The sequence below is a fragment of the Miniopterus schreibersii genome (genome assembly GCF_964146895.1).
Source record: "Miniopterus schreibersii genome assembly, chromosome: 1".
Classification (NCBI taxonomy): Eukaryota; Metazoa; Chordata; class Mammalia; order Chiroptera; family Miniopteridae; genus Miniopterus; species Miniopterus schreibersii.
This window is the reverse complement of record NC_138101.1, coordinates 106601445-106626764: the sequence shown is the minus strand read 5'-3', so window position 1 is coordinate 106626764 and position 25320 is coordinate 106601445. Positions and strand designations below refer to the sequence as shown.

Genomic DNA, 25320 nt, shown 5'->3' with positions numbered 1-25320 from the left:
GCACCAGGATTGCCTAGTGGAGCTTCCTACTCCCCCTACCCAGAGCCCTCCTGCCACAATGGCAACTAGGGGGTCCGGGTCAGCTCAGAAGAGACTCCAGATACCTACAGGCTCTAGCCAAACTCCAGGTCCTACCTCAAGCATCAGCCATTTGCCTCCCAGCACAGGTGGCCCAGGCGTGGGTACTCTCACACCAGCCTTGGTTGCTCTAGCGCCTGCCTCACTGGGCCTCATTTCCTGGTCCCTTGCACATAGGGTGGTTATGAAATACTGGCCACCCAGTGTCCACCATGGTGTTGCTTACACTGAGAGACAGTAGAAGCCCCAGATCTCAGATAACAGAGGATTGCACAGTACCTCTAAGCAGGCCCCAGAGCTCCTTGTGCTTGAGTGTGAGGTGGGACCTGTGGATTGATGACCATAGCCCCAGAGAGGACCACAAGTCACAGAAGGAACAATGTCACCCCCCTGAGGTTCCTTGAGGCCCACAAGGTACAGGGGCAACTGAGGGGGCCAAGTGCCAAAACAGAGAAAAGTCCAAACCCAAAGGCCTAAGGAATGGGGATCAAAGGAGCAAGGGGTGGGAAGGCAGGAAGTAGGGGAAGATGACTAGAGAAAAGGCAAAAGAAGGAAAAGAAAAAGACAAAAATCAAAATTAATAAAGTTTAATTAAACATCTATAAGACAACAGATTAAGTAGTAATGAACCTAACCCAAATAGGTATATATTAATGACTTTTTTTCAGTCCTCACCTGAGGATATTTTTTCTATTGCTTTTTAGAGAGTAGGAGAGAGACAGAGACACATTGATGTGAGAGAGAGACATTGATTGGTTGCCTCCCGCACATGCCCTGACCAGAGCGGGAGATCGAGCCTGCAACCGAGGTATGTGTCCTTGACTGAAATCGAACTCAAGACCCTTCAGTACACGTGCCAATGCTCTAACTACTGAGCCAAACCAAGTAGGGCTATTAATGACTTTTAATGTGGAATGCAGGCAAAATTTACTGTGTGACAGGGTGTGGGATTCAACCTTTAAAATTCAAAGTGCCCAGAGCCTGCCTATGGTATTCAAGTGTGCCACCTCCAAAACGTAGATGCATCCCTCAGGAAAGAAAGGGTCCCCATATTGATTTGAGATTAATTTTCTACCATGTGGGGGAATGAAAAAGCAAGAGAGGAATTCAGGTCAGTTATAGAAAAATGAAGTGATGCTCCTCACACATTCATCTGTTATGCAGTCCCCGAGTCACCTCAGATGCTGCAGTGCCATGCCCTCATCAGCCTCTTCATCCTTGGGGACTGTAGGGACCCACCCACCCTCAACCCCCTTCACATTTCAGCAGCTGGGTTCACCATCTCCCATTCTTTCCCATTTCTGGAGTGGAAATCTGCCACCTCCTCTTCCTTTGAACCTAAGTGAGTTAATTCATGTGACTTTAAGGAATAAAGCCAGAGAGCTGGGTTCGAGTCCAGAGGCCTCGGACTCATCCTGTGATCCTAGGCAGGCAGGTCCTAGCCTCCCTCTGGCCAAGTCTTGGTCTCTTGCCCATGAAATGGAATAATGTTGCCTAGCAAGGCTGCTGTACGGACCAAGGAGGCCTCAGCTGCATGAGACACTGCTTTTTAAACAGACTGGACTGCATTAGGCTTTGACAAAACAAAACCCAAGGAAAAAAGATTTGTGTTAAGCTACATAGAACTCCGAAGAGGCATTTCAAAATCAGCCTTTCTGAGCTCTCTCTGGCGAGGTGAATTTTTATTGTTCCCCATGGTCTTTTTGCTACGGCTAACTGACTCTTTCTGCCCTGGCCAGTGGAGAGAGGTACAGGGGCCGAATTGGTGGGGAAGCAGGTTTGCGGAGGGGTGGCAGGGAGCCGAGCAGGCTTGGCTCCTGGAGGTCTGAGTCAGCGGCAGACAGGCAGGGCGGGCCCAGTTCTCACTTGTTTGGGGAGATGGTGCAGGAATGTTCCTCCAGCCCAAGGCCTGGGCTCTACCCACTGCATACTGGCTCTTGTGGATGCAGCAGCCTCAGCTCTGGCTCAAGAGATGGGAGATGCCTGGAGCTTTGTTTGGTGGCTTTAGCCAGAGGCCTTCAAAGGCAGCCTAGAGACTGGGCCAGGTGTGTACAAGGCCAGGCCACAGAGCATACCAGGAGCTGAACTCTGGCCCAAAGCATCCCCTGGCACACTGGGTGATACAGCCAGCTGCCACCCCTCACTAGACCTCAAGTTCCTTGTCTGTGCAATCAAGAACTGAATGTGGTGGTGTTGGGCGATGGATGATCCCAGCTGACTCCTCCAGAAGGTAGTACAGGTGCAGCTACTTGTGTGTGACACCTTTGTTATGTTCACATGTGACTTTGTAGCAGTATGTGTGTATCACTGTGTGAGGGTGACTGTGCGTATGAGACTGTGGTATGGTTCTGAGTGATGACATAGCTGAGACTGACGCTGTGAACAGATGACATATGTGGACAAGGCTAATTGTGGACATGGCCATGAATGTGTGACAGTGTGTGGTACCATGGATAGAAGTGCAATTGTGAGAGCACATGACCATACATACATGTGTATGTGACCAGGAGTGGCATACATGCCTGTGGGGAAGTTGCGTGGCTGTGTGGTTATATCTGCTTTGGATTGGGTAACAGTGTCTGGGACCAAGTGGATGTGTGGATGACTGTATGGCTGTGCCATAGGATGGAGGGGTGGTAGGAAACTGGGCTTAGGACCACCTGTCTCCCCCAGGCCTGGCTCTGCTCCAGCCATGGCACAGTGGTTCACATTCCTCCTCTGTCCAAGAGGCAGCAAGATGCAGGATTCTCAAGAGAACCACCTACCTCCCCAACACCCCACATGTGGCCACAAAATAGACTCCTTTCGTGGTCTGGGCCAAGACTGGGTATCAGGGGTCCCCCACCCACAGGTCCTTATAGTTGCCCAGGGCAGAAAGAGAAGCCTTGTTTCTCATCTCCCTCAGAGCAAAATGAGGGAGGGAACTGGAGACAGCTGGGCCCAGCTCAGTCTGGAACATGTGCCTGGCATGTGACTGAGGTCAGGTACCAGGATACTCCCCCACACCATTCCTCCAGTCCCCTGCAGAAAAGGGTTCTGGCTAGCCCCAACAGATCTCAAATTCCAACACCCCATCCCACACATAGATAGAAAAAAAGAGAAAAAAAAGAAAAAACCGGGGAGAGGGGCTATGACATTCTCAGTCCCACCACAGACACGCTATCTCAGCCTAGAGACCTCAGGATGCCTGGAGTAGGCCTAGTCCATCCCAAGACTTCATATTTCGGGTTCTTCTCCTAGGTCCAAGCTGACCTGGTGTCAGGCCAACTCCCTTACCCTGAGAATAGGAGGTACAGGGACACAAGGAAGGGACACAAGAGGGCAGACCCAGGGTAAGAAGCATGAATGGGGACTTTCCAGGCACTGTGGGTTAAGAAGAGCATTCCTACCCTACCCAGACTGGCCTCAAGAAGTTGCCACCCACCCCCAACCCACTCCTAGCCCCCTTGCTGTGGTCAGATTGCTCTCTGCAGGAGGCTATCTAGAGGTCAAAGCTGAGAAGAAATTAAGGGGGAAGGTCCTCAGAGGGGCTGGATATGAAGGAAGGAGAGCAGGGAGGAGGGAGGGAAAAATTCCACAGGAAGTCCCAAATATGACCTAATTTTGACTCAGGGTCAAGGGCCCATTCCAGAAGTTCCTCTGAGGACATTCTGCCCTGAATGGGGAGCCCTTGCTGCCCCCTCCCCCACTGCACCTGCCATCCCTTTTCTCATCTCACTTACCCTAGCCCCTGGCCCGGCCAAAGCCTCCCTGGATGCCTGGACCAGGGCACTCCTCCCTCCACCAAGTCCCCATTGCCCTGAAAGAACACAGTGGTTTCACCACACTTCTCTTTTTCATCCTGTTCAAGATTCCTGTTCATCCTGCCTGGGGCACCCCCAAGGGCAGGGCTGAGGCATCCTCCTCAGTTTTCAACATGGAAGCCACCATATGGCTGGGAACCCAGGACTGCCTAAGAAAGGACACAGTTTCTGAGCTCTACCCCCTTCCCTGGACTGGGGCCGCCCTAAGGAGAGGAACCCCATCAGTCAGACTGTCCTGGAACATGGTCTCCTATCCCTTTCTCATGCAACCCTCAGCCCTAGATCAGAGCAGCACAGCCAAACCCCTGGCAGTTCTCCACTGTTTATGAAATGAGATTGAGAACCGTCTGGGAAGGATGTGCATCCAGCTGGGGTTCTTGGCCACCTCTAGATCCCTAGATAGCACCTCCCACCAGCACAGCCCTCCCCAACTACTGAGGTTCTGGGGCAAATTTTGTACCTACCATGACCGCAGGGACAACTAGGGTTCTATCCTTCCCCCACCCTTATCCCTTCTCAGATCTAAATTAAAAAGTCATGTTTTTGTTATCTTAATTATAAAAAGTTTATCAAGAAAACAAGAAAAAATACTCAAGCAGCAGCAGCCAGGAATGGCCATGACCTCCTGGAAGGGGCTAGCAGTGGCACCTGTCAGTTCCACCCAACCTGCTGCTGGACCATGCCCTGGCCTGGGAGGAATGAGTAGCCCCCTTGAGGACATAAACATGGGTGGGAGACAGCACAACTGGCCAGGACCCAGGTGGGCATCAAAGTGAGGCTGGCCATGGCGGGTGGGCCCAGGGTCCCTGGGGCGGTGGGTAAGCCAATCTATCTTTTCCCCCTGGGTTTCCCACTGTGCACCAGGAAGGATTCTGGGATTCATATTGCCAAGGGCCTTAGGAGACTGGGGTCTAAGCCTGCTGAAGTGTAAGGAGCTATTGCTGGTGAACTCAAATATCTGGTACCTTTTGGGTGGCCCCTCCAGAAAGATAAAACCAGGACCCTGGAGTTGGTGACTTGTCTTAGCACCTTGAGCCCAAGGAAAAGATGCTGCATGGTCCCCTAACCAAGGGGTGTTGGGGGTTTAGCAGGTGAAGGGAGTCAGGAGGCTGTTGGCCTGCAACCCCCTGCGGTGGGACAGAGACTTGGGAGCAAGGAAGATCCTTCCCCACATAGGTAGGGTAGCAAACTTGCTTGGGGAAAAGGTGAAGGAGAGATGCCGCCACACCTTTGCCCATGCTGTCCCTCTCTTCCAAATGTCCTCCCCATCTACTTTCTTCCTTTACTATCTGGCAGGTCCTTGTCATTCTTCAAAACACCACTGGAATGTCAGCTACTCTATGGAGTCTTTCCTGACCTGCAGAATGAGTGGTCCTCTCTATGAGCTTTCAGGAAACCCTTGTTTACCATGGGTCATTCTGCATTACCCCATCTATTTCTGTCTGATCCCCACCTTGACTGGGGACACCCTGAGGGCAGGTGTGTCACAAGCCTGGGTATTCAGCATCTGACCCAGGGCCCCAGAAGGCCCCAGTATCTGCTGAGAGAATGAGGGGGCGGTGGCCAGGTGCACAAGCGCTAGAGGCTCTACAGTTGGCTAAGACTCTGGCCTGGCCTCAAGTGACTGCCCGACCTGTGGCCCAGGCCTCAGCCGGCAGGATTCCTGGTCTCATTCTCGTCCCTGCTGTGCCCCACCTCTTAAGGGGTGGACTTCCCCAGGCGTACCCATGACTGTTCCAGAGCCCACCCCCAGCTACTGCTGGTGCAGGAGGTCTATAAACCAGAGTATACTGCAGTGACCAGGCCAAAGGTGGGGTGGGGCCAGGTACTCAAGGTCAGAGGTTGTCGTACATGCGCAGCGTCTTCTCCAGCTGCTGGCCTACCCGCTGGTAGAAGAGGATCTGCTGGCGCAGGTAGCTCTGCATCATGTGCTTGAAGTCGAGTTCACGGCGCTGGTGGAAGTGGTTCATTTCAGCCTGCAGGGCGAAGCCCACCACACGGCAGCGCCTGCGAATGCCATCTGCTTCATCCTGAGCCATGCGGCCCTCATCACTCATGCGTTGGCTCTCCTTGACCTTGGCAAAAGCGCCTGGCATAGGCAGAGCAGAAGACAAGGGAGGTTAGGGCTCTGGTTTCCCCAGTTTGTTCCCTAAACCCTCCAGTAGTACCCTCAAGGGCAGAGAGTACCCTCATCAGCTCGACTCAGGCCTTGCTTGTGGAACTCCAGACCCCTGGTCGAGGTACTGGGTCCTCCACCAGCATGTCCCCAACCCTCACCTAAACCAGATACACCATTTTCCCTCCAAACCTATGGCACCATGAGCAACCCACGCCCAAGCAGTCACAGTTCTGCTAGCTACATTCCAGAGCCAGGATATCCTAATTCAGCTCAGACATTACCTCCTCCAGAAAGCTTCCTCTGCACCCCCCACTGCATTAGGTGCCTCCCAATGCTCTCAGGTACCCTGGGTTTCCCTCTCCCACAGCTCTTACCACCCTGCAGTTTCTCTGACTGTCTCCCTATGGGCTGTGAGTTCAATATTTCTAGCACACAGAACAAAGCCTAGCCGACAGCAGATCCTGATACATGTCCAGTGAGCTGATTCAACCTGTTCCTCACTGGACAACTACAACAGGCCCCCAAGGGCCTCCCACCTCAGTCCCAGCCTCTGAGAGGTTCTCCATAGCACCTGAAGAGCAGCCAAGCTGGGCTCCCAGAGTTCCAAGCTTTCCCTGGCTCCCTTCTGTCTTCAGATCAAGATCCACACCCATTCATTCATGAGGCTCTCTGAGAGCTGGTCACTGCACCCATTCCACACTGACTTCATGTTCATCAGACTCACTCTGCTCTTTCCTAACTTCGCCTCTCTGTCCCCTAGAACCCTATGCATAATTCAATGCCTCCTATCAGGTACACCAGGAGCCTCCCTCAGTGCTCCCAGGAACAATGCTTCCCACCCCCATCACACTGTTGATTCTAAAACAAGAGCCTCAAAGGCCACCTGGAGTTTTCTTTTGTGTGTGTCTCCCCCACAGACAGACCCTGGCCCCTCCTCACTCTAGCTCCCAGGGGACCAGAGGAGGCGATTGTAATAACCAGATGACAGATGGAGGGCAGGAGATGAACCTGGCAGGTGACTCAATTTGGAAGAATCTGAATGAATCAACAAAAAATTTGGTGAATGGATTCCAGTTCTGAATTAATAGGTACTTGACTAATTCTGCATTGAAGCCAGCAGGGGCAGTTGCTGAGTGGGGGAGGCAGTTTGCCAGTACCTGGCACTCACTCCTACAGAGCTGTAGGGAATCCACTGTACAAAGAAGAATAAGGAGATGGGAAGGGTTGGCATCGAGGAAAGCACACTCCTGAGTACTTCAAAAGGATCCACTACACACAAATAACAGGCTTATTATCCATACTTCCCATTTCTTTTTTAAGGAAGCTTCTCAAGGGCCTTCAAAATGTATTCTTTTTACCCTCAAATTGTTTGATGCATTCAATATACATTTATTGAGCATTTACTATATGCCAGGCCCAGGGCTCCATATCCTGGAAATAACTCTGGGGCCCTTTAGCACCCATATAAGTAAACAAATGCATAGCTTATTGGCTAATACTGGCATTTGGGGCACACAGACTCAAGCTTGGACAGTCTCCAGGGCTACTCACACAGCACTCAAAAGAACTCTGAAATCACCAGCTCCCAGCCCACTCACTCCTTCTGCCACATTCCTGTTCTATCCCAACTACTCAAGAGGGCTCTTCTTGCCCATTAGCCTTGGAGAAAGAAAAGGCCCCTTTTGTTGATGAGAGTGAGGCCCAAATAATAGAAATGAATCTATTGCAATTGCTAGGTATCCAAAAACAAAGAGACAGGCAAGGAGCCAGGGATGGGGGACAAAGGCCACAGGGGCAAGAAGGAGCTAGAGGCCCCACCCTGTTCTCCGTCACCTGTCCACTCTATGACTCAGATCTGGGGCCTGGACCAGCTAATACTGAAGTGCCCAGAGACCAGCAGGGAGTCAGGGCTCAGGCCTGTCCAGCATTCCCCCTACATTCCACTCTGGACTCAACCTGAGAGCTGAAGACCCAGGGAAGCCTCCTGCCTTGGTAATTGTCCTGCAGGCTGGATCCTAGGAATAGGGAAAGGAGGGTTGTGGTTTCAGAGCTCCATGGTCCCAGGCATAATCCTTAATCAGTCTTATCCCCACTTCTTGGAGGTTGTTACCATCTGCCCCAGGTTGGGGACAGGAGGTCTGAGTCCTGGTCCCAACTGTGTCACCTCCAGCAAGCCACTGCCCTTGCCTGGTCTGCAGGTCTCCTCACATCAAAGGGGGCAGGTTGGACTAGATACAATGCTGCTGACAATTGCTCATAGCTTTATTTTCCACATCTGTAAAATAGGATAAGAAGAGTATCTACCCTCTACTGTAGTTGAGGTTTGATTGAACTAATATGTATAAAGTACTTAGGACCACACCTGACCAAGTAAGAGTTAAAGATACTATGTGCAATTGTGTGCAAACTGCTTTTTAGTCACAGCAAGAACCAGCTAGTGGTGGCTCATGGCAATGATTCTCTTTGTTTATGGAAGCCTAGGAGGGGTGGTAGAGAGAAGGCCCAGAACAGAGGACCCACCTGTTCCCCAGGCAGGTGCCTGGCCTGCAAAGACCAGTTGGCCTTGGCCAATCTAGGAGCCCCTCTGTGCATGCTCTGTGGTCCTGAGCCTGCCTCTAGCACATCAGGGATTGCAGCTAAGTTAGCACTAGAACATCAAGCCTCCTTCCTTTTTCCTTCCCCTCCTAACTCATCTAGGACAAGCAGCCATCCCTCCTTCCCCCATCTGTCAGGCACAGTGGACACTGCCTGGGCAATGAAGTCAGACACACTTGGGCTCCAATTCCTGCTCTGCTGACCATCCCACTGCACCTCATCTGTAAAATAGAGGGGACCAGACCAACCTCCCTGGCTTGGGTGTGATGAGTCTTAGGACAGAGCCCTGGCTCTCAGGTAAGGGCAGTCACTGTTTCCCCTTGTTGTCCCTGGGTAACTATTATTAGGGCCCTCTTAACTCCCCCCAAGACTGCCCTGGTTTGGACTGAGGTCCAGAGGCTGGGCTAGTGGGCAGACAGGCTAGTGATCCTCATTTCAGTACCAACCAGACTCCATCTCCCATTTTACTAAAGTAAACACTGAGGGGAGAAAACTCTCTCAAGATCACCTCAGAGACAATATCTGTCTAAATCCTGGTGTCCTGATTCCGTCTAGGCCTCCCACTTCCTTCCTTCCATGGCCCCTCCCACAGGCTCATCATCTTTCAGATGTCCAGACAAGCTGGACAGAACCCTGGGGGACGCAATTTTCCTGCTCCTTCTTCTGAGAAAAGGCTCTACTGCAGGGCAAACATGGAACCCCTCCTCCTTCCAACAGGCTATGGGCCCCCGAAGCCTGCCCAATTCTGTGTCAGCTGGATTCCAAGCCCCCTCCCTAACTCATTGGAACACAGGCCTAGGAATGGCAGTAGAGTCCAGAAGGAGGAAGAATAAGCCCCAATGGGCTTTGCTTATTGGGGAGAGGATCCTCCAGGTGAGGTAAGGTGGGTTGGCCTCTGCCTAAGCTTGAATACATCACCCCAGAGAACTGTTGGCCCCTCGAACTTAGAAATACCTCAAAAAAAAAGAAATACCTCAAGTGGAAAATCAGAAATGACCTCTCTCAGCTCTGTTTCCCTGCCCCAGGGTCAGAAAGGTTAGTCTGGCTTCATTCCCTTCTACTTCAGCGCAAGCCAGGGAGCCCTGGGTATGGAGCTGCCTTCCTGCCCTAGCTCTGCCCTGGGTGAAAGTCCCCAGCCACTGCATTGGAGGGGTGGGGGGCACAGCTATTTAATCACTGTGCTCCTGCTTCCCCCTCCCACCACTGCCCACACTGCTGCCCAGTAGAAACACCCATACAAAGAACTGGTTAAACCAGATTTCCCAGGCCCTAAAGCAGCAGTGGGTGTGGCTCCATTCCAAACCAGGGCCAGTAGCCAGCCAGGCCACCTCCCCTGCCCTATCCCTGTTTGGGAGCTCAGAGCTAGATCTCGGGCATCACTCTGTCCTCAACCAGACCCTCCCCATAAGTCTCCCTCCCCCACCTTGAAGGCCTAAGAGCTCACTGAGTCCACCCTCCCTTTTTTATAGATCAGAAACTAAGGCCCAAGAGACAGGAAGGCACTTTCCAGGGACACAGAGCAAATTGGGGGGAAAGCTAAGACTAGAACTCAGGCCTCATGTCTCCTAAAGCTGAAAGAAGAGGGAAGGAGGAGAGAAATGGGGAGGTGAGAGAAAAGCACAGAGAACAGAAAAGAGAAAGTGAAGGGAAAAAGGAAGCTGGGAGCTAGAGAAGCTCTAGAAGTCAACCTCCTGGTAAGGAGAGCGGGGGGGGGGGGGGGGGGGGGGGGGGCTTGTTTACCTCTGACTCTCCAGGGTACTGAGGTAGGGGGGAGGATGGCATTTGTTGACCCCCAGGCTCAATCCAGAGGCCTGACTCCTGACCCCACCCAGAAGATAACTCCCAACCAAGCCAGGCCTTACCTCAGGGCCTAAGGGCCAAGGAGCCAGCCCCACGCCCTATAGACGTTCTTCCTGAGTTACCAAGCAGCCCCAGGGAGGACCACACCTCTCTCTTGATATCCGCCCTGCCTGATGTCCCCAGGATTCAGTCACCCCGATAGGTCAGGTCAGGACTCACTGCTCAGGCAAGAAGACAAGCCAGCTTGGGAAGGGGTAGTTAGATGGGCCATGTGCCCCTGGACCTCTGGTTCCTCCCCAGCCCAGCCCAGGTACTCCTGGGTGACCAGAGATGAGTCAATTACAGTAACAGAGGGACCCATCTTCTTTTTTTTTTTTTTTTTTTTTTGAGGGAGAGAAACATCAATGATGGGAGAGTGATTATTAGCTGCCTCCTGCAGCCCCCACTAGCGATTGAGCCCACAACCCAGGCATGTGCCCTGACCAGGAATCAAACAGAGATCTCTTAGATCACAGGTCAATGCTCAACTGCTGAGCCACGCTGGCTGGGCAGAGATGGGCCCATCTCTCGTTCCTCCCGGAGGAGGGGCTGTGAGAAATAAAAACAGCCAGGTTTCAAAGGTGATCAACATAGATGTGTGCTTGGGGAGGCACAGGAGGAAGAGACAGTCCCAGCTGGGCCATGGACTCCCTGTGCAACCACTCTTCTGTGGATACTACCTTCTATATCTGCAGAATGGAGACAACAACCCTCCCCTACACAGATTGGGAGCTCACAGATAGGATATGCAGTGGTGAGAACAGGGTCTGAAGGATGGTGAGCTTCTGAGGCAGTGGGAAGATGGGACACACTGTGCTTGTTATCTGAGTCTGGTTATTTGAGTCTGTATCCGTAGGGGCTCCTCAAGGGCAAGGCCTAGGTCCTGGTCATCTCTGTGTTCCCAGAACCCAGTCTGATACCTTGAAGGGCTCAGTGTATAATGTGTAAATGAGAGAATGAGACAGAAACGGGGGGTGAAATGATTGAAGAAAGGAAAAAACAAGAAGGTAAACAGTGAGCTCCATGAGGACAGGGACCAGACCTATTCACAATAATATCCCTACACCTAGGATAGCAGCTGCCACTTAGTAGGTGCTCAACACGCTTGCTGAATGAATAAGACAGAGACAGAAAGACTAGATGAGCTATTCCATTCAGTGCAGGCCATGCTAACATCCCCAAGTCCGGGAGAGTGCAGACTCAGTGAGGGTCTCCCTAGGTGCTGCACTGGCTCTTACCTTTCTGTAGGTGGATGATGTCGGGGAAGTTGGAGAGCAAACCCTGGTAGAGAGACAGTGTGTCGAGCATCTGGAAGAGGTCATTCTTGGGCTGCTCAGCAAACATCTCACCAACAGCTTCATAAGTACGGCCCGTGTGAGAAATGGCACTGTTGAGAGCCTCAGAGCTAAAGGGGGGGTCCATCTGGAAGGCATGACTGATGGCTTGGAAGGCATTGCCCAGCTTCTGGAATTCTTTGCGGAAGCCCCCCACATGCTTGCGCACCAGCTCCAATGCTACAGTGCTGAGCTGCAGGACGCTGTCGTCCATCTTCTTGCTGAAGGCCTTGAAAGTGTCCACACGGTCCTCCACATCCTGCAGGTCCTGGTGCTCTGTGGGGATCTGGAAGGTGAGGAGGAAGCTGGCACCAACCATCTCATCCTTCTCTGCCCGGCGTTTGCCCATCTTCCACTGCTTGTCATCCAGGCAGCTGAGGAAATGCTGGAAGCCCTCATACTGGGACAACACGGGGTGGCTGGTCATGTGGTCCATCCAGAGGATGAGCCGCCGCTTCCGCTTCTCAATAAAATCCTCCTCGAAGCGTCCTGTGGCCTGCTTCTCTGGCAGGTGGGGCACAGAGATGACAGTGAATTTGTGAAGCAGTCGGTTATAGAGCCAGTCAAAGTGCTTGTAGCGTCGGTAGACAGGGGAGCCAGCATGGGTGGGTGTGAGCTTGTAGGAGATGTAGCTTTTGATGCCCTTGAATTTGGTCTGTTTAGTGGGGTCTTCCACAGAGCAGGCAAATGGGTGGGGGTTGGCCTTCCACTGAGGGCCACGAGGGCCCATTTCAATGGAGTATGTCTCAGCGATCTTGGCCATCATGGGCACATCACCCAGGATGAAGGCTTCCACTCCAGAGCGCACAAAGCACGAGAAACGGTTGAGGTTGCGCCCCACCACACTGCCTCGCTTGGCAGATGCCAGGCTGTCCTGCCGCTCCAGGGGTGGCTTGGGTCGGAAGGCCATGTGCTGGCTGGGGTAGGCACCAGGGTAGGAGAGGTTGAGTGGGGGGTGCCCATTGGTGCCCAGCCCACCAGCCCGTGGCTCCTCTACCACTGTGCATCCATCGTCCCAGTCATCCCAGTCATCATCATCATCATCCTCGAAGCTGCCGTGGTTTGAGAGGAAGCCACTGCCCCCACCACTCCCAGGATTGGGCACACTGGGGCTGTTGTACAAGCTCACCTGGGTGCCTGGAGAGCCCGCAGGGCTGCTGGAGTAGTCAGCATGGTTGAAGCTGGTACCAGAGCCGATGATCTCCACATAAGAGGCGGGGAAGAGCCCTGTCTCACCGCGGCTGTTCTGGCCCTGCAGCCAACCATCCAGCGAGGTCTCGCTGAAGATGATCAAGTTCTCACCCTGCTGGATGTTGATTTCCTCCTTGTTCTCACTGTGGAAGTCATAGAGGGCTCGGCCTTTCAGTGCCATGGCTGGGCCAGTGGTAGAGAAAGAGGAGAGGGTCCTGCCCAGGACTGGGATGTCCAACACCGTACTAGCAAACAAAGGCCTGACCCAGCAGCTCAGTTTCTCAGCCCCTAGGGCAAGTCTCAGCACCCAGAGATGCTGTCCAGCCCTCTCTTCAAAGCTGTGCCCATGGCCCCAAAATTTCTCTATCACAACTCCCCGCACGTGTCTGGGGGCAGGGGGGCCTCATATCCATAGTCTTTTCCCTACCTTTGGCAGCCCCTGAAGGGGAGTCTCTCCCTCCTCCCACTCTCAGGAGAAAAGTCAAGTGACTCAGAGAAATCAGATCTGAGAAGGCAAGAATTCCACTTTCCACTGGAACAAGGTTCTAAAACAAAAGAGTATCACTCAGAAACCACCATTCCAGAACCCTGGCAGCTCTGGCTCCCAGCTCCTTCTGGTTCCTCAGGCCTAGGAAGCCTCTCTCACATTCCTCAGCAGATCTGCTCCTTCCTCCTTCCTCCTGGGCCACTGGGTTTTCAAAAATCCAGAAAATCCAAAAGGAGCAAGGAAAAAAGCAGCAGCCTTCTGAATCGAGTCCAAGAGTGGATGTGTCCAGCTTCCCAACCAGTCAGGCCGGGAAAACACGTACTGAGGCTTACACAACAGGCCACCAACTCTCCGACCCGTGCCGTCCAGGGGGCCACCAACTCGGTTCGGCAGCCCGCTCCCCACCCAAGTGGCCAGCCCCCACCCCAAGGAGGGAAGGGAGCGAATTGGCTCTCAGCGACTTCTGGCCAATAGCTGAGTGGCCTCTTTTGTTTGCCTAATTCCTCAGCAGTTTCTGAGCCTGAAGCTGACCCGATTGCGTCCGAGAACCCAATCCAAAGGTAAGCCGCCCCGCGCCAGCGTACAGACCCCCGCCCCACCTGCACGCACACGCTCAACAGGAGTTTGCAGAGTGAGCTCCAGCGAGCAGATGGCGCCCGACCGGCCTCCGTGCTTCCAGCCCGCCTCCTCCAGCACTCGCAGCCCCTCCACACCCCGTCAGCAAGAAGCCAGCTCAAAAAAAAAGAAAGCTATTCCGGGAGGTGGCGTCCGTCAGGGGGAAGGAGGGAACAGCGCGGGGGAGGGAGGGAAAGCAGGCAAACTCTACGGCCTGCACTTCCGCGCTGCCCGGGGCTCCAACGCCGACTCCGCCCTCCCGGCCCGCCAGCCCCTGGATAGCTCCGCCGCCGAGACTGGGCTGCTTGAGAAAGGGGACGCCCCTGGAACCTTGAGCCTCCAGGGATGGTCTGACTTCGAGGGGAGGCACCTCTCGCCCGGAGAGCCTTGAGCGCCGCGCTCTCCCTGGCCAGCCGCCGCTGCCTTCTTGTCTCCTAGGCCCCGGTCACCCTCCTGCCTTTTCCGTGACGCCAGTGGAGGAAAACTCCAAAAGTTTGCAAAGAGAGGGGCTGCAAGGAAGGCGCGAGAGCCGAGACCGAGGAAGGAGATTGAGGAAGGGGGCTTGGAGAACCGCAGATACTCCCGCCACCCCTGCCCCAGCGGGACTGGGCTGGGTGCAGCCGGGGACTGTTCTCTGGAGGGGCCCCCAGAGCCAGCAGCGCCCTCCTAGAAGAAGCCTGAGCCGCCTGGGACACTGGCCGCTGCGGGCTCTAGTACCTTAGCCAGGCAGAGCCAGGAGCACCCCTGCCTTGGGAAACTTCCTTCATGGAAAAAGACAAGCCCCTACACCTTGTAGCGACAAAAACAAGGCCAGACACCACCGGGTTCCGTGTTGCTTTGTGCAGCGGTGGGAACCGGGTGTTCAGTCTTTGGCGGCAGCGGCACCGAGGAGAGAGGGGTGGTCTGGGGTAGGCTTCCAGGAAGAGGTAAGGAGCATTTGACCCTTGGTCAGCCCACTTTGGGCACTGACTGCCAGGCACTGTGCCTCCAGCACAAGGCATTCCAGTCTCCTGCTCTGGAAGGTGTACAGTTGACCCTCTTGTCAGTTCATCCATTCTGTCTCTGTCTCATTCACTCAATCATGCACTCAAGGAAACATTAACTAAGTAATTATTCGGTACCAGGTCCTTGGGCTACAAAGATGAATAAGACATTGTCCTTACCTTCCAGGGGCTCAGATGTGTCTGGACAAGTAGGCAGATGCTCCTTGCCCAATAAGACCAGTACCATGAAATGTGCTTGGGAGGGCACAGATCCCAGCCTGTATGGAACAAGGATCAAGGAAGGCTTCCTGGAGGAGGTGTGAGGCAAAGGTTTCAGCTCCTACTCCCTTTCCTGGGTATTCCCTGGAGCCATGCCTACCCCTCAAGCTAGGATTTACTTCCCTCTCATTCTCACTCTTCCCACTTGATGCAGATTAACTGGCAGAAGGCAGTACTGCTAAAGATGGACACCTTTGGCTGTTTTCAGGGTGATTTTCAGGCCTCTAAGTCCAAAACTCAAATTCATTGGTGCAGTGAGTAGATCCAATTCCCCGTACAGGGTTGGTATTTGACCCAAAAAAGGCTTTTGTACAAACCCCAAAAGCCCAAGTATTAATTTGCAGAGAAACAGAACTGTCAGGCAAACCTGAATTTTTGCATATATAGAATAAAGCAGTTTGGGTTGCTCCTTGGGAAGCCCAGTTACCAGAAGGTTAGCACAGTGAATCTGGAACCCCCAGAATTGGAAAAGGGGATGGTATGGCAAGTCTCTTAACCAAGTAACCTTGAAATCCTATCCCCCTCTACATGGGAGGCCTTGATTCTAAGGAACAGTTTAGCCTAGTATCTCTATGAACCAGAGCCTAAATACATGCTTCTTCCAGCTGCTTTGGGATGCCTCTTTTCTGTGATCTCTCTTCTGTTCACAAAGCCTCTCTCCAAGCTGGTTTTAACAATAGCAACTACTTCCTTAAAGACACTGTTGTAAACATTTTACCTTTATTAGCTCATTTAATGCAATTGGTACTTCTGCTCACACAACTAGGGTCCTAGTCCAGCCCCAGCCCCTTGATGGGTCCCCAGCCACCACCCTGATGGCCTGATTCCCAAACACTTCAGTCACACATTTACAGACCAACCATCTTTGATTTACTCTCATATTTGTTCTGAGTGGGTTTTTCTAACTTTCAGGAGCCACCCTTATTTCCAGGTTTAGAGAAAACTCACTCTTCAGCCTCCCAGACGTTTCCAGAACTTGTATCTTCCATTTCCTTCCTACCATGGACTCTTTTCAAGCCTAGGAGTTACAGAGCCTCTGGTCACACATCTCAGGAAACCACTAACCTTTGTGGTTTCCCTATACTCTGCCCATTCCTTTGGGAAAAGTTCCTTTATTAAGTTCTCTTCACATTATTTTAAGTGGAGTATGTTCTCTCCTGCTGAGACCCTGAATCCTGCACAGGAAACAGCATCCATTTCCCCATCCAGGCATTCAACTTTTTTCCTTTAGGAAAGGAGTCCGCAAGGGAGAACCCTCGCCAGTGGTTTCCAGGCTGACCTGGTCAGTGGCAGCGTGGCAGACACACTGGACATTACTACAGTAATGCACGCAGGAGATGATGAGGGCCTAAGACAGGGCAGGGGTAATGGGCTGTAGAGAAGTAAATCTGGGATTCTGTGGCGGTAGAACAGACAGGAACAATTGTTGGCAATCAACAATTTGTGGATATTGAGGGGAAAATCAGCCCACATCTTTTAAATATATTTTTATTGATTTCAGAGAGAGGAAGGGAGAGGGAGAGAAACATCAATGATGAGTCATTGATTGGCTGCCTCCTACTGGGGATTAAGCCCACAACCCCGACATGTGCCCTGACCGGGAATTGAACCCTGACCATCGATGCTCAACCACTGAGCCACGCAGGCCGGGCAGCCCACATCTTTATTAAAAAATAGATTCTTGACTCCTCTTTCCCCACAGGCTACTGCCCCATTTCTCTGCTTTCCTTTGCAGCAAAACTCATCAAAACAGCATCTACACCAGTTGCCTACAATTAAACCCTTTCTCTTTTTAAACCTCTCTAGTCAGTCTTTCACCTTCACACTCCACTGAAACTAATCAAGGTCATCAGTGACTTAATGGTTATTACTCAACCTATCAGTAGCATTTGACCCAGTTGGTCATTCCTTCCCCTTGCATACTTTCTTCACTTGCCTTAAGGAGACCATATTCTCCTGGTTTCCTTCTACTCCACCGATTCATCCTCTTCTTTCCAATAATTAACACTAGAGTGACTACAGTATTGTGGTCCTCTTGTCTTTTCTATCCATGTTCATTCCTTTGTCTCACCCAGACTCATGGCTTCAAACACCATCCATCTTCAATAACACCAAAAAAATTTTTTTATCTCCAGTCCAGCCCTTTCTCTAAAACTCCAAATTCACATATCTTTCTCCTTGACTTCTACCCTTCAATCTCTAGTGGACATCTCCAACCCAGCATGGCCAAGATTGAATTTCTGATCTTATCCCCCAAACCTGTTCTACTTGGCATCCTTCCTTATCTCAAGTGATCAGTACTTTTTTCTAGTTGCTCAGGCCAAAAACTGGGGCCATCCTTGACTCTCCTCATTATCCCGGGACTCCTCTCATCAGCATCTCACTGCTGCTCTGCTGGTCCTAGCCACTATCTTTCTCACCTGGATCACTGCAACAGTTTCCTAATGGTCTCTGGTTCCACCTCTGCCTCCAGATAGTCTGTTCTCAACACAGCATCAGGGTGATCCTTTTAAGTTAAATGTCAGTCCTCTGCTCAAAACCCTGCAGTGTCCTTATCTCACTCGGCATAAAAAATTCTTACAAGGGCCAAAAAGCTTCTTTATCTGAGTCCCCTTTCCTCCCTGCCTAGAGCACTCTGCTCCAGCCAAAACGGCTATTACTCCTCTGACATGCCAGGCACATTCCTGTCTTAAGGTATTTGCACTGACTGTTTCCTCTTCCTGAAATGCTGTTCCCCAAGATATATACAAGGCTAAACTCCTATAAAATATCACTCCAATAAGACTTACCCTGATATGCCCTATTTAAAATTACAGCCCATCCTCATCCCAAGCCCTCCTAAATCCTGCTAAGTTTTGTTTCATAACACCACCTGCTGACATATATAATTTACTTATTTATCATGTTTGGGGAGAAGGAAGTTAGCCAAGAGTCCTGCTGCAGACATACTGAGCAAGAGGTGGAAGGGAATGAGGCTAGGGAAATATAAAAAGAGGAGATAAAGTGCAAACTGGGAGAAGATATTTGTACCATATATAACTGGTTAAGAATTAATATCCAGAATATATAAAGAACACCTTCAAATCAATTAGAAAAAAAGCAAGCAATCTATATGAGTTTTTTTTTTTTTATTGCAGCTGTTGTAACAAATTAGCACAAACTTAGTGACTTAAAACAACAAAAATTTATTATCTTACAGTACTGGAGATCAAAAATCCAAACTGGGTCTCACAGGGCTTAAATCAAGGTGTCATGAGAGCAGTGTTTTTTCCGGAGGCTCTAGAGAAAAATCTATTTTCTTGCTTTTTTGGGCTTACTAGAGGCTGACCATATTCCTCTGCTCCTGGCCCTTTCATCTTCAAAGCCAGTAATCACATCACTTAGACTTCTGCTTCCATTATAGTATCTCTTCTGGCTCTTCTGCCTCCTTTCACTAATAAGGACCCTTGTGATTACAGGGGACCCACCCAGATAACCCAGGATAATCTCACCATTTTAAGATTGTTAATTTAGTCATGTCTGCAAAATCCCCTTTGTCACATAAGGTAACATATTCACAGGTTCTGGGTGGACATCTTTGGGGGGGTCATTATTCTACTTACCACAGAATCCAATAGAAAAATATATAACATGCCCAGCTGGAGTGGCTTAGTAGTTGAGCAGGAGATGGTGGTTCAATTCCCAGTCAGGGCATATGCCCAGGTTGCAGGCTCGATCCCCAGTAGGAGGTGTGCAGGAGGCAGCCGATCAATGATTTTCTCATCATTGATGTTTCTATCTCTCTCTCTCCCTTCCTCTCTCCGAAATCAATAAAGATATATTTTTAAGCCCGGCCGGGCGTGGCTCAGCGGTTGAGCGTTGACCTAGGACCCAGGCGATCGGGGTTCGATTCCTGGTCAGGGCACATGCCTGGGTTTTGGGCTCGATCCCCAGCAGGGGGCGTGCAGGAGGCAGCCAATCAATGACTCTCTCGTCACTGATGTTTCTCTCCCTCTCCCTTCCTCTCTCTGAAATCAATAAAGATATATTAAAAAAAAAAAAAAAAGATATATTTTTAAGAAAAGAAAAAAGAAAAATGTAAGACTTGAAGAGGCATTTCCAAAAGGAGGAAACACATATGAAACCATTATTCATCAGGGAAGTGAAAAATTTAAATCACAATGAAATACTATCAACACACTCCCCAAACTGGCAAAAAAATTTAAAAACTAACAATCGAGAATAAAGAGCAAAGGGAGCTCCCATGCATTACCAAAGGACTATAAGTTGGTGCAACCCTTTTGTTAAACAATTTGGCAATATAGGTGTGCTCTCCCTATGGGGAGCATGCCCCTGCCATTCCTTCCCCCTCTCCTTCCCTCACTTCTTCCCCTATAGGCACTCATCTCCTAAATTCTAAGGGTCCCCAGGGGCAGCTCATCCCAGGCTAACCCCCTGAAGCTGAATCTAAGGCCCCCTTTTCTGACTTCCCAATGAACTAAGGAAGGACAGCCTAGACTCTCCTGTTCCCTTGTCTATGCTAAGCCCTTCCTTGTTTTACTGTCCCCAGCTTTAATAAACATACCCCCATAGTCAAAATAAACAAATAATAAAATAAGTAACAAAAAATAAAACAATTTGGCAATATCTAGTAAGGTTGAACATGCACATACTTTAAAACTCAGCAATTCTGCTCCAAGATGCATACTAGAAGTTATTGCATATGTGCAACAGAAGACATATAAGAATGTTACTTGCAGCACTGCTAAAAAATAGTCCCTCCAAAAATATCCAACAGCCCGGCCAGGCGTGGCTCAGCGGTTGAGCATTGACCTAGGATCCAGGCGATCGGGGTTCGATTCCGGGTCAGGGCACATGCCCACGTTGCGGGCTGCAGCTGATCAATGACTCTCTCATCATTGATGTTTCTCTCTCTCTCCCTCTCCCTCTCCTTTCCTCTCTCTGAAATCAATAAAGATATATTTAAAAAAAAAAAAACACAAAAAAAAACAAAACTGTCAAACAGAAAAAAGATTAACAAGTTGGATAGAGCCAAACAATGGAATCTTATGTAGCAGTAAAAAAAACACAAAAAACTACAGCTACATATAATAAACTCCATATGGTGTGATTTCTTCCAAGCAACACTTCTCAACTGTTGGTGTATGTACAAATTACCTGGGGATCTTGTTAAATGCAGATTCTGATTCTGTAGGTCAGGAATGCAGCATAAAATTCTGCATTTTCAATGACCTCCCTTGCTGGTCCGCAGACTACACTTTATATAAGAAGGATGCATATATAGCAATGCATGTATAATGATAAAACTGTTTTTCTGTTTTTTAAACTAAAGATTCAGGAGACTAGATACCTTTACCTCTGTTGGGAGAGTAGGTAGATGAAATGATCTGGGTGACATTTTCTTAAACTGGCTGTTGGGTTTATAAGTATTCATTGTACTTTATAACTTGTGACATGTATAACATTATTTTTCATGTATCAAGTATTATACCTTAAAAGACAATGAAAAGGGTACACCAAAACAAAACAAACAAAAAAACACACATCAAAATGATCAGGGAAGAAGCTAGGTGGCTTCAAGGCTTGGGCAAATGTAGAGGTTAGTCCTGCAGGTTACACTCAGATACAACTTACAGATATAACTAGCTGAAACAGGGTTAACTTTGTTAACTCAATACTAGGTGACCAACTTAGCCGGTTTGCTTAGTGGTTAGAACATTGGCCAGCGCAATGTATGGTCTCCGGTTGGATTCTGGCTAAGGGCACTTACCTCCTGCAGGCTCCATCCCCAGCCCCAGTTGGGGCGGGTGCCTGAGGCAACCAAAGGATGTGAGAGATGTTTCTCTCTCTCTCTCTCTCTCTCTCTCTCTCTCTCTCTCTCTCTCTCTCTCTCTCTCCTTTCCACTCTGAAAAGCAATGGAAAAAATATCTTGGGGTGAGATTTAAAATTTCTAAAAAATACTAGGTGACCAGATATCCACCCTGTCAAGCAAATTCATTTGCGTCCACACTGATGGTTCGGCGCTTGTACGTACAATCCAAATTTCTCAAACTTGTTTGGTTTTATGAATCCAGTGGCATTCCTGTCAACAGTGCAGATTACCAGGCGGCTCCCGTGTAGATCCCGATTCTGTGCGTACAGGAAGCGGCCGGAGAATCTGTATTTCAGAGGTTCCCTGCAGCCCAGCCCCATTTAGCAGGGAAAAACCTTTCCGCCCGCCCAGTGAAGAACCTGGCTCTGGAGATCCGTGGGGACTACCAGGTCAGCCCACGGGTCGGCCGACTCCGGAAGGCCCCCTACAAAGTGGAATGAACCCAACGGTCAGTTAGCACTAGTAAACCCAACCACACAAGCACCGTCTTCCCTCTTCCTCGCAACTCACCTCTTTAGCTCTTGTAGGGGAGACTATCCTGGGAGTCACGAAAACGCAGACTCTAAAGCGAGGAAACGATTACGATACCAGAGGACTAGTTCCCGGCAATTTAACACAGCCCCGCCCAACCTCCACCAGCCCCGCCCAACCTCCACCAGCCCCGCCCTCCCCCTCCAGCCCCGCCCTCCCCCTCCAGCCCCGCCCTCCCCCTCCAGCCCCGCCCTCCCACCCACCAGCCCCGGGCACTCGGCTCTCGCGTGAGGGGAAGAGAAGAAAAGCTACATACACTTGGGGGCGTGGCCCCATTCTGACCAGTGGGAACCAGGGGCGTGGCCATGAGCCTCTCTTTCATTGGCCCAGTTGCCCTAGGGCGGCCAGGTCTTTGCGCGCGGAGGCGGAAGTCGCAAAGAACCCGGAACTCACTCAGCCTTGGGTCCTAGAGAGCTGGCACCCGCCATCATGGTGCGGAAGCTTAAGTTCCACGAGCAGAAGCTGTTGAAACAGGTAGACTTTCTGAACTGGGAGGTCACTGACCAAAACCTGCACGAACTGCGCGTGTTGCGGCGTTATCGGTTGCAGCGGCGCGAGGACTACACGCGCTACAACCAGTTGAGCCGTTCTGTGCGCGAGCTGGCGCGGCGCCTGCGCGACCTGCCGGAGCGCGACCCGTTTCGCGTGCGCGCCTCCTCCGCTCTGCTGGACAAGCTGTATGCCCTGGGCCTTGTGCCCACGCGTAGTTCTCTCGAACTCTGCGACTTCGTCACGGCCTCGTCCTTCTGCCGCCGCCGCCTGCCCACTGTGCTCCTTAAACTGCGCATGGCGCAGCACCTCCAGGCCGCCGTGGCCTTCGTGGAGCAGGGGCACGTGCGCGTGGGCCCCGACGTCGTCACCGACCCCGCCTTCCTTGTCACACGCAGCATGGAGGACTTTGTCACCTGGGTTGACTCGTCCAAGATCAAACGGCACGTGCTGGATTACAACGAGGAGCGAGATGACTTCGATCTGGAAGCGTAGCTGTCTTTCCTCCCCAGCTCCTCCCTGCCGCCTTCGCCAGTGCTGCATTTCATAGATTGGGAAGCTGAGACTTGATACTGGAGATTCTGTAAAGGCTCTTTTCCCCAAGAGTGTGTCAGGCAGTCGTCGGTTCTTAAGAACTTGACTCCTCAGGTGCAGACCAGGCTCACAGCCTTTCCACGAAATTGACTTAGCCCTTGGACTATAGATAATTAAATGGCTGCCTTGAAACAATGGGAAGCGGTTTTGTGCTGCTCTGGGAATTGTTAGATTCTTGTACTTTTAACATTGTAGTGTGAAAGCAAGAACTTAGCGCCCATTCCCACCCTCCACCTAACTCGAATTCTTGCTCCTGTTGGTGATTAAGCTGTGTACAACCATGGAAAGTTTGGTCTTAAGTTTTCATAAAATGAGGTGAGACTTTAGTGTTCAGGATCCCGCCCCTAGTTTAAAAGAATGCTTTTTTAATGCCAATAAATGGTCCAACTGCTAAGTGCAAATTTTTGCCTGTCTGGTTTTCTCACATAGGGTCATATGTGTAGGTCTCGGCTCAGGAACCCAAAGAAAAGAAACAGGGTCAGGGATCAGCAGCTGCCTGCCTCTAGGTGAGTCCTGCAACAGTGATAACGTGAAGATTGCAGGGTGTTGTATAGGGCTTTACCAAACCCTTCCTCAGAAGGAGTGTGTATGCAGAGCTCTTTCCTGTTGATATTCCAGCCCCAGGAAATGCTATATTAGAGGGCTGAGATGTTTGCCTAAGGAAATTAACATGGGTAGCTTGGCCATCTAGAAGTTAGAAGTGGCCAAGGAGGTTCCTGAAGACATAGATGTTCTTAGGAATGGGAGTGAATTGGAAGTTAGAGTAGAGAGACACCTGGTTTTACACAAGACTTCTACCAGGACAATAATAGAATACCAAGACTTCCCCAGGTGTGAGGCACCACTCGTTGAAGATAAATGAAGGGAAGAAGGCACTGGGGATCACAATAGCAAATGCTTTACTATATGCCAAGCATGGTTTTAAGCACATTACATATCTTAACCATTTAATCCAATACCCCTATGAAGTAGGGAATCCAGTTACTGTATTTTCTACTTTTCAAGTCATGTAACTGAGGCAGAAATGGGTCAAATTACCGCAAATTGCACAGCCAGTAAGTGGTGGAGTTGGAATCATACTCCATTTAAGAAAGTCAGCATTAGCACAGCTGACACTTAGGATGTGTCAGGGTTTTTATTTTTTAAAGGGCTCAAATATGCCTCAAGTTTTAATAAGATGCCTTATACACACATTTATTTACTACTAAAAATTGAAATAGCACATCAAAAAATTTGTTACAATTCAGATTTTTGTAAATCAGAATTAATGCACCCTGCACTAATCATGCTGTAGCCAAACCACCCAGTGTTTTCTTTTTTGCATTGCTTCCACACAAGTTACTTGCTTCTAATTCTTGATGTGTTTCGTCTTACTGACTTCAGGTTTCTAAAACACAGCGACAATATTCAAGACCTATTAGTGCTTCTTTGGGCCAAATAGAAAAGGAAGTAAAGTATATTGAAGTCATTCAAATGCAAACTATGTAAATTCCTTATAAGTTAAAGACATTACAGAACTAAGTTATGAAAATACTGTTATACAGTCTATCCTAGCATAGAGTAGCTTTCCAAAGCTGCTGTATAATGACCTTAAAATTACTAGCAAGGGCCTAGCCAGTTTGGCTCTGTGGTTAGTGAAAGGTTCAGATGGTGTGCAGGCAGGCTAAATAGCCATCTCGAATGGGTGAATAAAGACTAATTAAATTTATTAAAAGGGGATGGGGATATCCAAAGGGAAGGGCTACACAGCACTGAGCCAAAGGGTATTGGGTCCATGATGGCAGCAAAAATATACTTGGGACAGTGAAACAAGAAAGCACAGAGCCCTAGCCAGTTTTGCTCAGTGGTTAGGGTATCATCCCACAGACAGGAGTCCCTGGTTTAATTCCAGCCAAGGGCATGTGCTTGGGTTGCAAGCTCCATCCCCAGCTCAGGTCAGCCTGTGAGGGAGGCAACCAATTGACACTGATGTTTCTCTCCCCCTTCCACTCTGAAAAAAAGCAATGGAAAAAATAGCCTCAGGTGAGGAATAAAAAAGAAAGCATAGAAAAAGCAATGAAAGAACCTAGGCTGGGCTGCTTTGGCTCACTGAGAAATCCAAGAGAGAGAAGGGGGCCTTGCATACAGCCCAGGGGTAATCCCAGGACAAGCTGCTGCCCATTGCTCTCCTTTTGCATTCTCAGAGGGATGGAGGTCGCTCTGGGTCCTTTGTCCTGACCATATTGATCTGTTTCTTGCAGGCAGGAATCTGAGGGAAGTTCTCCACAGTGTCTCAATAGAATATTCATCAGCTTTCCAGGTGTGCTCTTTCAGGGTCCTGGTCTCCACTGATTGGTTTGTGCCAGGGCAGGGGGTCATTATCTAGTCCTGAGTCAGTCACTGGGCACCACTTGTCTGGTTTTGCTGCTTATCTGGGCCTGGAGCTGAAATACAAGTGAGGCCTAGATGTTATCTTTAGGGAGGAATGCTCAGGGGTCTAAACCTCATATGCTAGGGGAGGATAGGTTACC

General features: G+C 50.3%; 2 protein-coding genes across 3 annotated transcripts; one reads left to right on the top strand and one right to left on the bottom strand.

Moving 5' to 3' along the window:
- Positions 1–1769: 1769 nt before the first annotated feature.
- SNX33 (sorting nexin 33) lies at positions 1770–21813 on the bottom strand. 2 transcript variants are annotated; one of them, XM_081138919.1, is made up of 4 exons: positions 21707–21813; positions 15225–15322; positions 11673–13504; positions 1770–5970 (listed from the first exon to the last, which is right to left on the bottom strand). In XM_081138919.1, exons 3-4 carry the CDS (start codon positions 13138–13140, stop codon positions 5717–5719), a joined length of 1722 nt encoding a protein of 573 aa, XP_080995045.1. In that variant the 5' UTR covers positions 13141–13504; positions 15225–15322; positions 21707–21813; the 3' UTR covers positions 1770–5716. The 2 variants fall into 2 exon arrangements, with proteins under 2 accessions (XP_080995045.1, XP_080995046.1); XM_081138920.1 differs by lacking the exons at positions 15225–15322; positions 21707–21813 and adding an exon at positions 14046–14184.
- A 292-nt stretch (positions 21814–22105) lies between these two features.
- IMP3 (IMP U3 small nucleolar ribonucleoprotein 3) lies at positions 22106–23227 on the top strand. The gene has a single exon (XM_081161043.1). The coding sequence runs from the start codon at positions 22157–22159 to the stop codon at positions 22709–22711; it is 555 nt and encodes a 184-aa protein (XP_081017169.1). The 5' UTR covers positions 22106–22156; the 3' UTR covers positions 22712–23227.
- The last annotated feature ends 2093 nt before the right edge of the window (positions 23228–25320 follow it).

What these genes read in the sequence shown, in the direction of transcription:
- IMP3 (XM_081161043.1), top strand. Translation starts at nt 22,157, where the DNA reads ATGGTGCGGAAGCTTAAGTTCCACGAGCAGAAGCTGTTGAAACAGGTA.
- SNX33 (XM_081138919.1), bottom strand. Translation starts at nt 13,140, where the DNA reads ATGGCACTGAAAGGCCGAGCCCTCTATGACTTCCACAGTGAGAACAAG. An exon ending in CATCATCCACCTACAGAAAG is followed by an intron (nt 5,971 to 11,672) that starts GTAAGAGCCAGT and finishes TGCCTATGCCAG; the next exon opens with GCGCTTTTGCCAAGGTCAAG.